This window comes from Sarcophilus harrisii, chromosome 5 (assembly GCF_902635505.1).
Source record: "Sarcophilus harrisii chromosome 5, mSarHar1.11, whole genome shotgun sequence".
In the NCBI taxonomy this organism is placed as follows: domain Eukaryota; kingdom Metazoa; phylum Chordata; class Mammalia; order Dasyuromorphia; family Dasyuridae; genus Sarcophilus; species Sarcophilus harrisii.
In genome coordinates this window covers 106,197,949-106,214,038 of record NC_045430.1, presented here as the reverse complement: position 1 = coordinate 106,214,038, position 16,090 = coordinate 106,197,949, and the positions used below count along the sequence as shown (strand labels likewise).

The 16,090-nt window shown below is 34.7% G+C and overlaps 1 protein-coding gene across 1 annotated transcript in view; it reads left to right on the top strand.

The window, feature by feature from the left end:
* Positions 1–11,094, top strand: part of GUCY2C (guanylate cyclase 2C) — a 118,951-nt gene extending 107,857 nt beyond the window's left edge. The window contains exons 26-29 of the mRNA XM_031938235.1: positions 1,334–1,432; positions 4,766–4,860; positions 7,938–8,014; positions 10,513–11,094. Of these exons, the coding sequence (XP_031794095.1) occupies positions 1,334–1,432; positions 4,766–4,860; positions 7,938–8,014; positions 10,513–10,687 (446 nt within the window). The 3' untranslated portion in view covers positions 10,688–11,094. The remainder of the gene's footprint in view (positions 1–1,333; positions 1,433–4,765; positions 4,861–7,937; positions 8,015–10,512) is intronic.
* The last annotated feature ends 4,996 nt before the right edge of the window (positions 11,095–16,090 follow it).

Sequence of the window (16,090 nt, the reverse complement as noted above, 5' to 3'; positions counted from 1 at the left end):
TAGACCTTGGAAACAGAGAGTGGGGGTAGTTGCTATAGATGGAACTTCCAAACCCCAAGTGGCTCAGGTCAGAAGTACTTCATCCCATCCCTATTGATCTTATGCTTCTAAACAGAGACCGGTGCACAGAGGAGTCCTCTCTTCCCATACAGGGATGACCTCTGTCCTTAAATCCTCCCCATAATGGTCAACCTAGAAGGGCCACACAGAGACAGAAGAAAGATGGCGGGAGGAATGTAGGCTTTCAACATGGTACGAAGGAAAGGGTGCTGGATTCAGAGGACGTGGGGTCAGATGCTCAGGTGACCTCCTGAGGGTATCACAGTATCATAACAATTGTGAATCCTTCATTGCAAAAGCTTCTTTTTTGCTTCTCAAGTTTAGAATGCTGACTTAAGCCTGAGGTCTTACTTTCAAAGATACAAAAATGTGTGCTAAATATTGCTAGAAATCAAATGTTGGTTCATATCTACAGAGAGGAAAACAAAAAATCCTGTATTTAGGCTTTCATGTAACCTTGTATTTCCGAAGTTAATTGTTAAAGTTGAGGTTTTGTGTTTTATTTTAAGCAGTTATGAGAATGGGCTTGAAATCCTTGACCCTGGTACAGAATGTAAGACTTCTAAAGGATAAAAATGTCTTTGATGTTAAATTATTCAAGGGTAGAATTCATATCTGTAAGAGACTACAAGGCTATCAAGTCCAATTCTTTTTACAAATGAGAAGATTGAGTTTGAGAGAGATTAAGTGATTTGCTCAGGATCAAACAGCTAAAAAGAGTCTAAAGCAGGATTTGAACTCATACCTTCTTGCTTTTAAGCCTAGTATTCTATCCATTATGCACCTTAAGTCCCCTCATTGAAAAAATATAAAGGCAGGTAGGTGACACAGTGGATAGAGCACCAGCCCTGAAATCAGGAGGACCTGAGTTCAAATCTGGCCTCAGACACTTAACACTTCCTGGCTGTGTGACCCTGGGCAAGTCACTTAACCCCAATTGCCTCAGGGGGGAAAAATATATATATAAAATATAATATATATATATATATATTTATGTATATATATGTATGTATACACATGCATAGATATAGATATAGATATAGGTATAGGTATAGATATAAACTTTCAGGACAAAATCTTAGCAGAAACCTAACACAAAGATTTGCTAATTGTTTTTGCCTTCCTAGACACCCATTGGATACAAGCCTTATTTAGCATTCTGCAAACTCCTTTGCCACTTTCCAGTGATAGAGTAATCAATGTATTACACCCCGATTTAAATTGCACCACATTAAAAGCTACAAGTTCTCTTCTTTCTCCTCTCCCTTTTCAGGCCCATGTGCTGCTGGAGTTGTTGGAATCAAAATGCCTCGTTACTGTCTGTTTGGAGATTCTGTGAACACAGCCTCTAGGATGGAATCCACAGGCCTCCGTAAGAAAAGAAACGGGCTTTCTTCGTAGTTGAGAATTCACCAACAGAGTAGCATAGTAGAAAGAGCTGAAAAATATCAGTAGAGATAAATAAGACAGTGAGATGAGTATCCCTTTCTTGGACTGAAATTGTACTATTATATGTAAGAATTTTCCCCCTGACATGAGTCATGATTTTCCTCCTGGCTCATGCGTAATGAGATAGCCACGAAAATGAGCATTGGTCCATAGGATCAGAGAAAGCTTGATGGTAAGAAGCCCAAAGAGAAATGGAATATGTTCCATCTTGTCTTCCTCTCTCCATTTTGTTTGATTATCATGGAAATTCACACTAGTGAGGGAAATATAAGTCTATTTACTATAGGCAGGTGCTTATATAGGAATCACTAACTCATAAACACATTGTGTTCCAAAAATTCAATTGCTTAGAATTTGGGAAATATTTTCTTCTAGAAACAATGTTATAAAGATTCCCTAAGTCATTCAGTGTTGTCTGACTCTTTGTGACCCCATTTGGGGTTTTCTTAGCAGATTCTGGAGCGGTTTCCCATTTCTTACTCCAGCTCATTTTGCAGATGAGGAAACTGAGGCAAACAGGGTTAAGGGGCTTGCCCAGGATTACACAGCTAGTAATTGTCTAAGGCCAGATTTGAATTTAAATCTTCCTAACTGTAAGCCTGACACTATCTACTATATTACTTTGTGGCCACAAAGTCAATCTACACACACTTATAGGAAATACTGTGCTGAAGTACTCCTCTGATGCCTCTTTGTGTTACGGAAGTAACCCTTAGGTTCTTTAAGGCAATGAATGACACAAGAGTATAGACTCTAACAAGCTAGACAGGCTTATAATATAGACCTAGTGAAGGACTGATGGGATGTCTGTCTTACGAGTAAGGCTCATTACTGGGCTGCCTACACGTAGGCTGAAACTTTTTTCAACCACAATAATATCAAGTAGGGAGTATTCCAGGATGAAATGACAGATCTTCGAAGTTGATGAAGTACCTGAACTATACAGAACCAATAATTCTGTGGAATCATTCTACTATTTATAACTTTGTTGTTAAGGAGAAACATTTTCCAGGTTACCACTAGGAATACAAGGAACACATCTACTATTTCCCACTCCCAAAGACACATACTGCTCCCATGCTCTCTCTCCCCTTCCCATACATACACCTTTAATGAATAATCCTACTCTTCTCCCCTATTTCATTGATCTTGGTTTTTCAAAATCTTTGGGGATAAGAGATGGCCTTTTGGAGTCATAGAGATGCTTGGTCATGAAGGATACATGGGATTTGGAAGCTGTGGATAGGAGTGAGAGTTCCAGGAGTTTCTTGGGAAGGAATGTGGTGTTCCAGGGGCAAGGGGAGTAGGAGAATTGAGGCTTTGATATCAGCTCTTCTCATGGGATCTGATGGAGATGAAGTAAAAATTTAGGAAGAAAGAGTATGTGGAATCCTCCCAGTGTTGCACAGGTGATAAATGTTAATTGGTAAACCATTAGTTCTCCTGAAAAAAAAAAAAATATATATATATATATATATACATGACATACTTTTAAGTTTAAGTTACATTATTGAATTTTTTCCATCACTTTCTTAAGTCTCAGTTAATTAAATCAATCAACAAAATAATAAGTCAAGTCCTGAACGGTTTGTCTATTTCTGAGGTTATATGCTCACGGTGAAAAACTGACTCTCACAAATAAGACTCCAGCTGAACATTTGATTCTCTAGTTGCTATGGTCCCCAAAAGGAACAGGGTCTCTTTAACTGAAGGAGAAAGGACTATAAGGACATAGTGCCTCCAGGGAGCTTTCATAGCAGCCACTGGCTGCAGAACTCTGGATTTGTGGAACATTGATGTTAATAGGAGCTAGGAATAGTGACTTGGATATACAACCTAGAATTCACAAATCAAGTATCCTTCAGTATGCTTTATTGCTTTAGGCAGATAATGAGAAGTGGGGCAGCTAAGTGGCCCAGTGGATAGAACACTGGGGTTGGAACCAGGAAGATTTACCCTCCCTGAGTTCAATTCTAGCCTTAGACACTTACTACCTGTGCAATCCTGTTAATCCTGTTTACTTAAATTTCTTCATCTGTAAAATGTGCTAGAGAAGGAAATGGAAAATTACTTTAGTATATTTATCAAGAACCCCAAATGATATCACAAAGAGTCAGATCCCACTGAACAATTAATAATGAGAAAAGTCTTAGAACTGTCACTTATACAGGGTAGAAATCCAACAAATATTTGTTATTGATGATTATGAGAGAAAGTCATGGTATAGTAGAATGACTAGCTTTGAAATCAGAGGGCCTACGTTTAAAATACAAGTCTGCTATTTAATATGGAGGTAACTTAGATTAAATCCCTTAATTTTGTCTGGGTTTCAATTGTTTCAATCTGTAAAATAAAAGGATTAAATTATATTGATGAATGTAGAGGGGACTTCTAAAATCGGATATGACAGATAAAATTTCTGCCAACAACTTTTTTGTAAATTACTTATAAGGTTGGTTTGGGAGATATTGATTTTAAGCTTTTGCTGAGATTTGTAATGGAATTGGTAATTATATAGCAATGGTTTCCAATTCATTTGGGACAATGGCTTCTCATTGTTAGTTTTTCATATGGGTAAGAGCAAGTAAGCAGCACTAGAGAGAACTGAACTTCCCCTAATCCACATTATTAATTGACTGCCAAGTATTTCCTCATGTATGTTCTATAAACATCTCAAATAATGTCTAAAACTGAAATGTTAATCTTTTTTTCTTCACTTGCTTTTATTTCAAATGTCCCTTTTTTATTGTGTATTTGCTTTTCTAATTTTCTATTCATCATCATCCCAGTCACTTAAATTTGTAAATTTAGAATCATCCTTGACGCTTCCTTTTCTCTCATCCCATATAGCCTATAATCACTAAATCTTGCTAGTTCTACATCCATTATATTTCTCATGCTTGTCCTCTTCACTCACATGTCCATTACCTTAATGGTGTTTCTTGACATTGCATCATAATGCAAACAAGCCAAAATCCCAAGTTCCCTGCCTCAAGTTAGGACACATTTATTGCAACTGTGGAAAGACGTGCATGAACCTATGAAACAGTGATTAGGAAACATTCTGCAGAATATTGAAAATCATTTGCAGTCCCATGTGAAAGGATATGCTTTAAGTAGGTCACAAAGTCTCTTTTTAAGAGGATATCTAAGATAATAAGAACAATTGAAACATTGCTAGAATAAGTGAGAACACATGTGGCTATGAAACTGGATTCTGAATGGAAGTAATTTAATTTTGCTTTTTCCTTTTCAGCTTTGAGGATTCATGTGAGTGGATCTACTATAGCTATTCTGAAGAGGACCGAATGTCAGTTCTTATATGAAGTGAGAGGAGAAACTTATTTAAAGGTAACAAATCTATAGAAAGCCTGGCCACTACTTTTAGTTATCTTAAATATATTTTTAAATATTTTCACCAGACACCTTTCAAGCCCCAGAGTTGAGAAAGATAAAGATAGACTCTTACAACTTTCTCCCAATTATCTTTTCTACCTTCTCCTCACAGATTAGTGATCAATATGAGAAATGTCAACATTTTACTTTTGTTTGAATTAAGTGATCTCAGATTTGGTCTTGATACCACGTGGTTCCTTTTTTTATTTGTTTGGTCTATATTTACAAGCTGATGAAAAGGTTCTATTTTTCCTTCACATACATATGATACTTTTTTTCTTTAAAACCTTTTCAGCCAGAAGAGGTATATCCTTCCTATATAGGAATGAGAAAGATATAGGAATATACTGATAAATATTTAACAACCAGCTGTCGAAAAATTGTTTAATGTTCATTATTAACATTTTTCTCCATCATTTTTTTTAAAGTCTAAATAATCAACACCACATAAATCAAATCCTGATTTGTTTGTGGATTTGTAAGGTGTAAATGTTCACACTGAAAACTTAACAGCCTGTTCTCATAATATATTATCTCCAGCACATCCCTGGAAGATTTCCTGGGATAAGGGAGGGGGGTTACTTTAGTATGGTTAGTGATTCACCTTAGTTATACCTTAATCACCTTAGTTATAAACTCTTGTTTCCTCTCTTCCTGTCTTTTACATAAAATTATGTCAGCATTCTGCTGCTGATATTATCTATCTTCTAAAAAATTAAATTGATAACTTATATTTTTATATTACATTAATTTCTGAACATCCTTTTCTCCCTGCCTCTCACTCAGTGATTCTTTCCCAATAAAAACAGATTTTTAAAAAGAAAATAATTTTACACATATCTGTACATATTGCTTCTCAGGATTCAGGCTTGGTTATTAGAATCACACAATGTTCTACTTCATTTCATTTTTTCCCTTTACATTGTTGTAGCTATTGTACCTATTGTTTTCCTCATTGCATTTATTTTATTCTTCATTGGTTTATGTTTTCCTAAATTTCTCTGCATTTCTCATATTTATCATTTCTTGGGGTACAATAATATACTATTTTATTTATGTACTATGATGTGCACATAAGTCATCAATCACAGAATTAGAATCACAGAATTTTAGAATTTTGTACATGTTGTTGTGTATGATTATGATGGAATGTGCTATAAGAAATGCAACTCAGTGATCTTAAAAAAGCATGGAAAGATTTGTATTAAGTAATGAAAAGAAAAATGAGCAAGACCAATAGAACACTGTATGCAGTAACAGCAGTATTGTTGCTGAAAGAGAAACTATGGTTAATAATTTTGCATAGCATTGCCTCACTTAAATCCAATTTACTTTCAAATCAATCTTCCTGATATCATGTCTCTACCTTTGAGATCAAAGGACAAACAATAATATATTATGGACTCAAGACATTTTTTCACCCTCTATCAGCCTAATTACTTTTTTCCTGGTTATTCTCTGGCTTATCAATATATATTTTTTTAAATCATGATGCCCCAAACTAAACACAATACTTCAGAAATGATTTTACCAGGGTAGCATACTGAAGAGCTCTCACTTTATTCCTGGAAGTTACTCAGGGATGTCCTAGTAAATGTTTCACAGTCAGCTCTCAAAAAAAAAAAAGTATACATGACACACTTTAAAGTATAGTTGTATTATTAACATTTTCTCCATTACTTTCATAATTCTAGACAATCATCAAAACAATCAATACCTGATTTGTAATGTTTATAGGTTTCTGATGTGTAAATATACATTCTGAAAATTTAACAACTGGCTTTCCCAAGGGTATGAATTGACTCTAGCAAATTCCAGAATTTTAATGCAGCTCAATTGATATATTACTTCCCTGTTTGCATTTCTTTACTACCACAAAAAGTGCTTTTATGAATATTGTGATAGATGTGGGAGGAGGTAATAAGGGGGGAGATAAAGACAGAGAGAGACAGAGAGCCTTAGAAAAAGACAGAGAAAATTTCTTTTCCTTCTGTTTTTAACCTCCTTGAGGTATATAATAACCAGTAATATTTTATTATCTGCTCTAATGGATTTAAACTATTAAAACTTAAAATAGGACCAAGACTTTTGGGACTCCTTGTATGGTATAAAATGCTATTATTCTAAGGTGATAACAAACAGGCAATATAGTACAGTGGAAAGAGAATTGAATTAAGGGATATGAATTCAAATCTCAGCTCTGCTACCTACGCTTTGTGTAATTTTAGGAATTCTACTTTGCTGCTCTGGGCTCCAGTTTTATTATCTGTAAATTGGGTAGTGTGGGAAGGTTGTATTCAACAATCACTAAAGTCTTGTTCAACTTTAAATCTACCAATCACTGAGCTTATTATTTGGCAATGCATTTTCTAGTCTTCTCAGAAGTTCCCATTAAACAGGGAGCTCTTCCCCAGGTAGTTTAGGTTCTTGGGTTTATCAAACACTGAGCTACTGAGTTCACTCATTTTTAGTTCTTATCTAGTCTGTTCCACTGATCTTTTTGTTTAAGTCAGTACCAAATAATTTTGATGATTACTGTGTTTTGATATAGTTTGAGTTCTACAAATGTTGCTGTCCCTTCCTTCCTCTTTTTTCATTATTTCCCTTGAGATTCTACTTATTGTTCTTCTAAATAAATTTTGTTGTTGTTTACTTTTAAAAAGAATCTTTGGGGCACATTAAAACATGGTTGATGGAGCTGGGAATTGGACTACCCATTCCAGAAAGTAGTTTGGAAACCTGACCTCAAAGTCATTCAACCATCCATACCCTTTGACCTAGCTATCCCTCTACTATACCTAAAACCCAAGGAGGAAAAGTATTCCTGTGTACAAAAAATATTTATAGCAGCTCTTTTTGTAATTTCAAAGAAATGGAAATTAAGAGGGGTAGGAATCAAATGAGAAATTGTTGGATAAGAGCTGTTGTGCTATAAGAAATGACAAAAGGAACAGGTTCAGAGAAATCTAGGGAGGTGTGTATGAATTGCATTATTTCACCACTAACAATATGTCTCTCTTTTGTCTCATTAGGGCAAGGGGACAGAGACCACCTATTGGCTCACAGGAGTTAAGGACCAAGAGTACACGTTGCCAACACCTCCTTCTGCGTAAGTTATAGAATGGGGAGTAAAGACAGAAAGAAAGGAAAATTAGTTGCCTTAGTTCTGTGGTCTAGACTAGCAGTTTTCAAATACTCAAACTTTTGGTTTCAGAAACCATTTATAATCTTGAAAGTTATCGAAGATCCCAAAGAGCTTTTATTTATGATATTTATGATATTAGAATAACAATATAGAATAGAACTATAGAATAACAAATAACAATATTTATGATATTAGAAACTAAAATTAATAAATTTGAAAAAGATTTCTTAAATCATTAAAAAATAGTAATAATAAATCCTGCTGTACATTAATAAATAACCTTTAAATGAAAAATATCTATATTTTCCAAAATAGGAAACATATTTATGAGAAGAGTGGTACTGTTTTACCTATTTTTGCAAATTTCTTTAATGTCTGGCTTCATAGAAGATAGTTGGATACTCCCATCTGCTTCTGCAGTCAATCTTTTGCTATGGGTTATTTTGATTGAAGAAAATCTAGCTTCACACATATAAGTAGTTAGAAAGTGGAGGAATATTTTAAAAAACAAATAACATCTTAGTATTATTATGAAAAAAATGTTGTGCCCTTACAAGTCACAAGTAAAAGGTTCTTAGAGATCTTCAAGGGCCCTTCAATCACACTTTGAGAAGTGTTGTTCTAGACTCTACTTTGTACAAGAAATTTAATCTTTTACAGATTCTGTGTGCATGGAAATAATATATCAGAAATGAGTAGACTATGAAATTTCACTTCTGGGGCTTCTTGGTGACCTGTTTAAATTTTTAAAGGTGTACTGTATTTCTTTCTAAGAAAACTTAAAAGCAAAAGAGAGAGAGAGATGACAATTTCTGGCTTGCCATGAGAGTCATGAAACTAGTTAACTATTTTTCTTTCTGGAGAAAAATCCAACTAATGAAGGATTAAGCTCTGATCCCATCACTTCCATTCTTGAATGTTCAGGTCCAACCGACCCTAGGCTGGGATCATTTATGGTAATACATTTTTATAATTACAACACAAGATTGCTTGGGACAGCAGCAGGTTTTCAGGTATTGGATACACTGGGGAATTTCTAAGTTACTTAGAGAGCCCATTCCTCTAGTAATTGTGAGCAGATCCTAAACACCAAGATTTCTGGAATTATTTTCAAATATGTCCAGAATTGAGATGACAATTTCTGTAATTCAAATACATTCAGTCATTCAGTAACCAAGGCCATTTTCTTAGCAGTTTGAATAATGACAGAGGTTATAGCCTTTTCCTTGGCTTTTGACAAAGACAAGAAATTAATTTCTAAACTTCTGAACACCAGGTCAAATCTAGGAGAGGGACCAAAAGCCTCAAATTAAACCAGACTTTTGTTGTTCTCCTGAGAATAGATATGAACAAGATAGCCAAAGGACCTCTCAAACTCATGGGAATAAACAAAAGTGGGAATTATAAAAGAGGATGCGAGAGACTTCCTGGGAAAGATGAGATTTTATGGGACTTGGAGGAAGTCAGAGAGTCCAGAAGTCAGGAGTGAAGAAAATAAAAATCTCAAGCACAGGGAACAGCCAATGAAAATTCCCAGAGTCAAGACACAGAGTGCTGTGACAGGGAAAATATATAGGAAGACTTAAAAGATAGTAAGAGGACCAGGTTTTAAATGAGAGTCCTTGATATTCATTTACCTTTTTCAAAGCCAATAAGCATTTATTGAGTATTTACCACATGTCAAGCAATGGCAATAGAAATAAAAGAAAAACAAACAAACAAACCAAGGTACCGTGTGGGGGTATGATAAAGAAATCAGAAAATTCAAGAGTAGAGCTGAGAAGGGAGTGAAGGGTGAATGTTGAGAAATGGTACCTTCTCAGAATGGAGGTTCAAGGAAGAACTAGTCAGATGGAAGAGAGGGTTCTTGTAGTAGAGCACACTTCCAGGGTGAAAAGGTTATTGGGAATGAGTGGAGAATTCTACAGAGTGAGGAGCAGAGCTAGGAAAGATTATGGTTTTAGCCCTTCCTCTTTCAGCATATACAAAAATAATTCAGTTTGTTTTTTATTCCTGGTAAAAATCAATAGTTTTTGCTTTGTTTTGTTTCTGCAAACCAAACTTATTTCTACCTGGAGTTGATTCTATTCAAATAAAACAATGTCTGGGGAAATTCCCTATAAATAGCAAAATATTATAGAAACATAAAGTAACTTATATTTTACACTCAAGGGTGGTCACTATCATTACTGTAAAATTTATTTTACAAGAATTAAAGGCAGAATCATTTAAGACAACCTTGGTGTGGAGTATTTTTCTCTATGAAGATTGCCTCAGTTTCCTCATCTCTAAAATGAACTGGAGAAGGAAATGGTAAACCACGCTAGTATTTTGGCCAAGAAAAACCTGAACTCACAGAGTCAGACATAATTTAAAAAACCCACAACAATAGCAACTACTACTACGTATGATGGAAAGCAGCTGAGTGCCCTTTAATATTTCAATTTTTTTCTTCTTTCCAGGGAGAATCAGCAGCATTTACAGGCAGAATTTTCCAATATGATCACTGAAGCTTTGCAGAAGAGGCAGGCCCAAGGTTTATCAAACCAGAAACTAAGGCGTGTGGCCAGCTATAAAAAAGGCACCCTGGAGTACTTACAGCTGAACACCACAGATGATAACAACACCTATTTTTAAATCTAAGCAGGTGCTAAGACCACTATCAAATTAAAATCCATGTATGCAGGAGATCTTGTTTATCTTGGAAGTCTGTCTTATCAGGAAGACTTTAAAGAAATAGAAAAGACGTAGAACCTTTCTATATCTTTTTGGTCATCCCCTTGGAACATGTTTTCTTCTATAGGTGAGATTCATTTCCTTAGTTGACATAACTATATGTTGCTACTGACCTTATCTTAACAGTTACTCACTGATTTATACCCTGATAGGAAGAAAAGATAACTTTATACTAGAACTCAAGGAAATTCCAGTCTTCTTTGTTTACTGGTTCTTTTTCTTGCTATTTCCATTTTGATATTTTTTAATTGTCATGATTATATTTTAAATATGTTATCTCTGTAAGATTATCTTTGACTTGTAATTTTTGGAAGAAATATTTTATTCTTTTTGATAGGAATAAAATAAAGAACTTTTTTGGTTCTATGTATGGGCTTCCATATATTTGATCCATTTTCCTAAAAGAACCAATTCAATTGTCCTCAGCAACTCAAAACTGATGTTGAAATGTATGACCTTCAAGCAAGTCATTTCAAATCTCTGGATCTTGATCTTGCCATTTATAAAGTGAGAGGATTTGAGGAGATGATTTGTGGGTTCCTTGTCGGGACAGGTTCTTCAGGTTAACACCCTGTTGGTTCAAGTTCCATGTTGCTATGAAATGAGGCAGGTCATGGAACAGCTAACAAAATGACTTGCCTGTGGTCACACACAGGTAGTAATTAATTGTCTGAGGCTGAATTTGAACCCCAAATCTTCTTGACTCCAAATCCAGTGCTACCCACTGCACCACATCCCTGACTATTAGAGGCTGACTTTGTCAAACAAAATCTAGTTAGTTATAAAATTAGCATCCCAGAAGTTACACATTTACATATTACCTCTATTGGATACCATAATATATGACGATAACAACAGAGAAAAAACAAACACATAATTATAGTTGGGGTGGAAAACTTTCATTCATCATAATGATGACTAAACATTTGCTTCTAACTACCACGCTGTCAGACTTTTATTTATTCATTTATTTGCTTGATTTTGGTATAGATGGAGACTTGGGATCTGTATTGGAAACACTTTTGATCAAGAAAGATATGAATTTTAACCTTAACTCTCAACTATTAGTTGTGAATAGGGTCAAGTGAATTAATTTTTCTGAACCTAATTTTCTCATCTGTAAAATGGGGATAAAAATAGCACATCTTTCTATCCACTGAATCATCTAACTGCCTTGTTTTTTTTTTGTTTTAGATATATTTTTTATTTAATATTTTGCCCAAGTTACATTCAAAACATTAGTTGCCTGATTTTACAAATCAGAAGCTCATAGATCTGGAGCTGAGTAGCCATCTATCTATTAATAAATTAACCAGCATTTATCATGCACCTTTTGGACACTCTCCTAAGCACCGGGGACAGAGAAAAAGAATGAAACAATCTCTACTCTCAAAGAATAGGCAGAAAAATGGTAAAGATAGCAACTACATATGTGACTTACATATATAGAGTAAATATAAAGATGGGAAATAAACACAAATTCAAGATAATTAGGGAAGGAGGGCACTAACAACTGGGGAGATAAGGAAAGGCTTCAAGTAGAAAGTGGCATTTGACCTGCATCTTGAAGGACAAGAGGATATCTATGAGGTAGAAGTGAGAAGGTAGGGAATATATAATATTCCCATGACTATGGGAGATAAAATATAATAGGAGGAATAGAAAAGACCAATTTGGCTGGCTAGTGGGAATATGGGAGGAAAAGTAGTAATTAGTGAGGCTAGAAATTTAGGATGTAAATATTAGGCAACTAGAGGGCCCATTGGATGAGCACTGAGACACAGTTGGAACCTGAGTGCCAATATGGCCTGAAACACCCATTAGCTGTATAACCCTATGCAACCACTTAACCTGTGTTTGCTTCAGTTTCCTGATCCACTCTCTTTGGGGTCAGAATTCCTTAGTCCATTTAAATCCAGAGTTGGAGTCATTTGTGAGAGAAGAGTTACCTGGTACATGAGCAACAGATAACAGATTTGGGAACAAAGTCCCAGGATGGAGGATCCAAGAAAAGAAGTTGCTGTCATCTCAATACTATGAATGTGCAGGAATGCTCAACAGTCTCTGTTCTACTTTGGGAACAGGAACATAAAGGCATTACTTTTAGTTCCACTTAAACTAGAACCTCAAATCTGGTGCAAAAATACTATTGTCTATTTCTTCTCCTGATTTTCATGTTACTCCTTTTTACTTCTCCTTCTACCTCTCTGACCATTCTGCTTCTGTCTTCTTTGCTGATTCTCCCTTCAAATGGACTGTTACTGAGGATTCCATCCTGGTATCTCCTCACTTCTTTTTTTCTATACTCTCTCCTTTGATCACACAGATTACAAACTGAAGGCTTTATCTTTTCCCCTAAACCCTCCTCTCTTCTGAATTTCATTATTATTGAGAGGACCACCATCCTTCTCAGTGACTTATGCAATCTAGGGCATAAGCCTTAATTCCCCACCCTCTCACAGCCCTCGTATCTAATCTGTTGCCAAATCTTTTCAATTTTATTTCATACATCCCACCTTTCATACTCTGATCTTGCCACTGCCTTGTTGAAGGCCCTCATTACCTCTCTCACCTGTGCTTTTGCAATAACCTGATAATTGGTCTCACTGTTTTAATTCTCTCCTCATCAGAGTTTGGCATCTACTCAGCTGTCAAATTCATCTTCTTAAAGTACAAGTTGGGCTATCCAGCTGCTTCCTCCATCCCTCCCTCTCTCCATCCATCCTTCCTTCCTTTGTCCCTCCCTCCATTTCTTTCTTTTCTTTCTTTCTTTCTTTCTTTCTTTCTTTCTTTCTTTCTTTCTTTCTTTCTTTCTTTCTTTTCTTTCTTTCTTTCTTTCTTTCTTTCTTTCTTTCTTTCTTTCTTTCTTCCTTCCTTCCTTCCTTCCTTCCTTCCTTCCTTCCTTCCTTTCTTCTTTTCTTTCTTTCTTCTTTCCTCTCTCCCTCTCTCCTTCCATTTTTCCCTCCATTCCTCCCTCCCTCTTTCCCTCCCTCCCTCCATTCTTTCCTCCCTCCCTCCCTTCTTCCTTTCTTCCTTCCCTCCCTCCCTCCACCCTTCCCTTCCTCTCTTTCTTTTTCTTTCTTTCTTTTTTCTGTTATGGATAAGAATTCTGTACTTGAAACAAGGATTCTTACAAGGTGTTAAGTGGAATTGATGAGACAATTGATGAGAGGTTATCTAGTTTAACATGGTGATTAATAGTTCTCTAGTTCAGTATGATTGATTTAATCTTAGAACAAATAATGGTTCCCTAGTGATATAACGATTGGCTTATACTCAGTATGATGAATGGATTTAACTGTAATAAGAGTATATAAGCTGGGACAAACTCAGCCAGATTCATTCCATCTTCATCAGCCTCATGGTGGCTGTCCTGTCCTCCTGCTCCCCCCACTCATACCAAGGCCTGTCTGAAGGGCCTCAAGAAAGCTAATCGGGCCCCAGGCAAGAAGACAATAAAGAATTTGGACTTTATCCCTGGCTATACTATGGTGATTAATCAACTGAAACGCAGGGTGTTCCAGAGATCTTCAGAAAACCAACCAGAATACTATATCTTTCCTTCTTTCTTTTCTTCCTTCCTTCTTTCTTTTCTTCCTTCCATAAATAATGAGCACCTTCCTTCTTTCTTTTCTTCCTTCCATAAATAATAAGCAAGAAATAAAAGTAATTATTATGAACTATTTCACCTAGTTACATGCCAATAAATTGACAATCTAAATGAAATGGGTGAATATTTACAAAAAATGCAAATTGTGCTGATTAATAAAATAGGAAATAGAATATTTAAATAAATCTAATTTGAACAAATTATAAATAAACTCCCTAACAATAATAGCAGTAGCAATAAAACTAGAATTAGATGGATTTGTAAGTGAATTCTACCAAACATTTAAAGAAAAATTAATTTGTAATACTACCTAAACTTTCTGTTATACAATATCATCTTGATAACTAAACCGAAGAGAGTCAAAACCTAAAAAAGAAAATGATAGGCCAATTTCTGTAATGAATATTAATGCAAAAATTTTAATAAAATAATAGCAAAAAGATTACAGAAATAGATATCAGAAAGTTCACATATTATGATCAGGATGGATTTATGCTAGGAATGAAGGGCTGGTTCAGTATGAGTAAAACTGGAAAAATAACTGGCCATTTTAAATAACAAAACAAAAAAAAGTTATATGAATATTTTAATAGGTATGGAAAAAACACTTAACAAAATGAAATACCTGTTCTTGTTAAAAACAACAGAAAGCATAAGAATATTTGGAGCTTTTCTTAAAATGATAAATAGTATATCTTTAAAACAAAGAGCAAGCTTTATTTGTAATGGAAATAAGCTAGAAATCTTTCCAATAAGTTTGGGTAAAGCAAGGATATTCATTACCATAATTACTTTCAATATTTTATTAGAAATGCTAGCTATAGCAATAAGATAAAAAAAAAGAAATTGAAAGAATTATCAAAGGAGGGAAAAAAAGCTTCACTTTTTGTGTGATAAAGTATTTAGATAATTTTAGAAAGTTAACTAAAAAAAACTAATCAAAACAATTAACTTCAGCAAAGTTGTGGGACATGAGATAGAGAAATTCCATTTTTAAAAGTATAAAATACTTGGAAATCTACCTAATGAGACATACACAGAAATTATATAAATACAGTCACAACTTTCATCACGAGTAAATTTAGAACCAAGTAACTGGAGAAATATTATTTGCCATTAAGTAGCTCAATCCATAATGAAAATGACTATCTAAATTAATTTATTCACTGACATACAAGTCAGTGCTAGAAAAAATAATAAAAAATTTCTCTGGAGGAACAGAAGTTCAAGAGTCTCAAGGGAATTAATGAAAATATGGAAAGGAAGGAAACTAGCAATAGCAGATCTCAAAGTAATCATCAGAACAATTGATACTAGTTAAAAAATAAAGAAATGGACTAGTAAAACAAATTAGATATACAACATACAGAATCAAAGAAGTATAGTAGTTGGGTTTGATAAATCCAATGATCTTAATTCTTTTGGCAAGAATTCAGTATTTGACCAAAAATTTAGACATAAAAGGTGACATCATAAACAGAATAGAGGAGCAAGGAAGAGATTGTCCAAACTATCACTAGACAATAAGTTCATAATAAAACAAAAGATAGAAAAGAACATAGAAGATAAAAATGGAAAATTTTGATTATATATGATTAAAAAGTATTTGTACATACAAAACCAAGGCAGTTAAAACTAGAAGAAAGAGAAATAAATTGGGAAAAACCACTTTATAGCAATTCCTCATTTCTCAG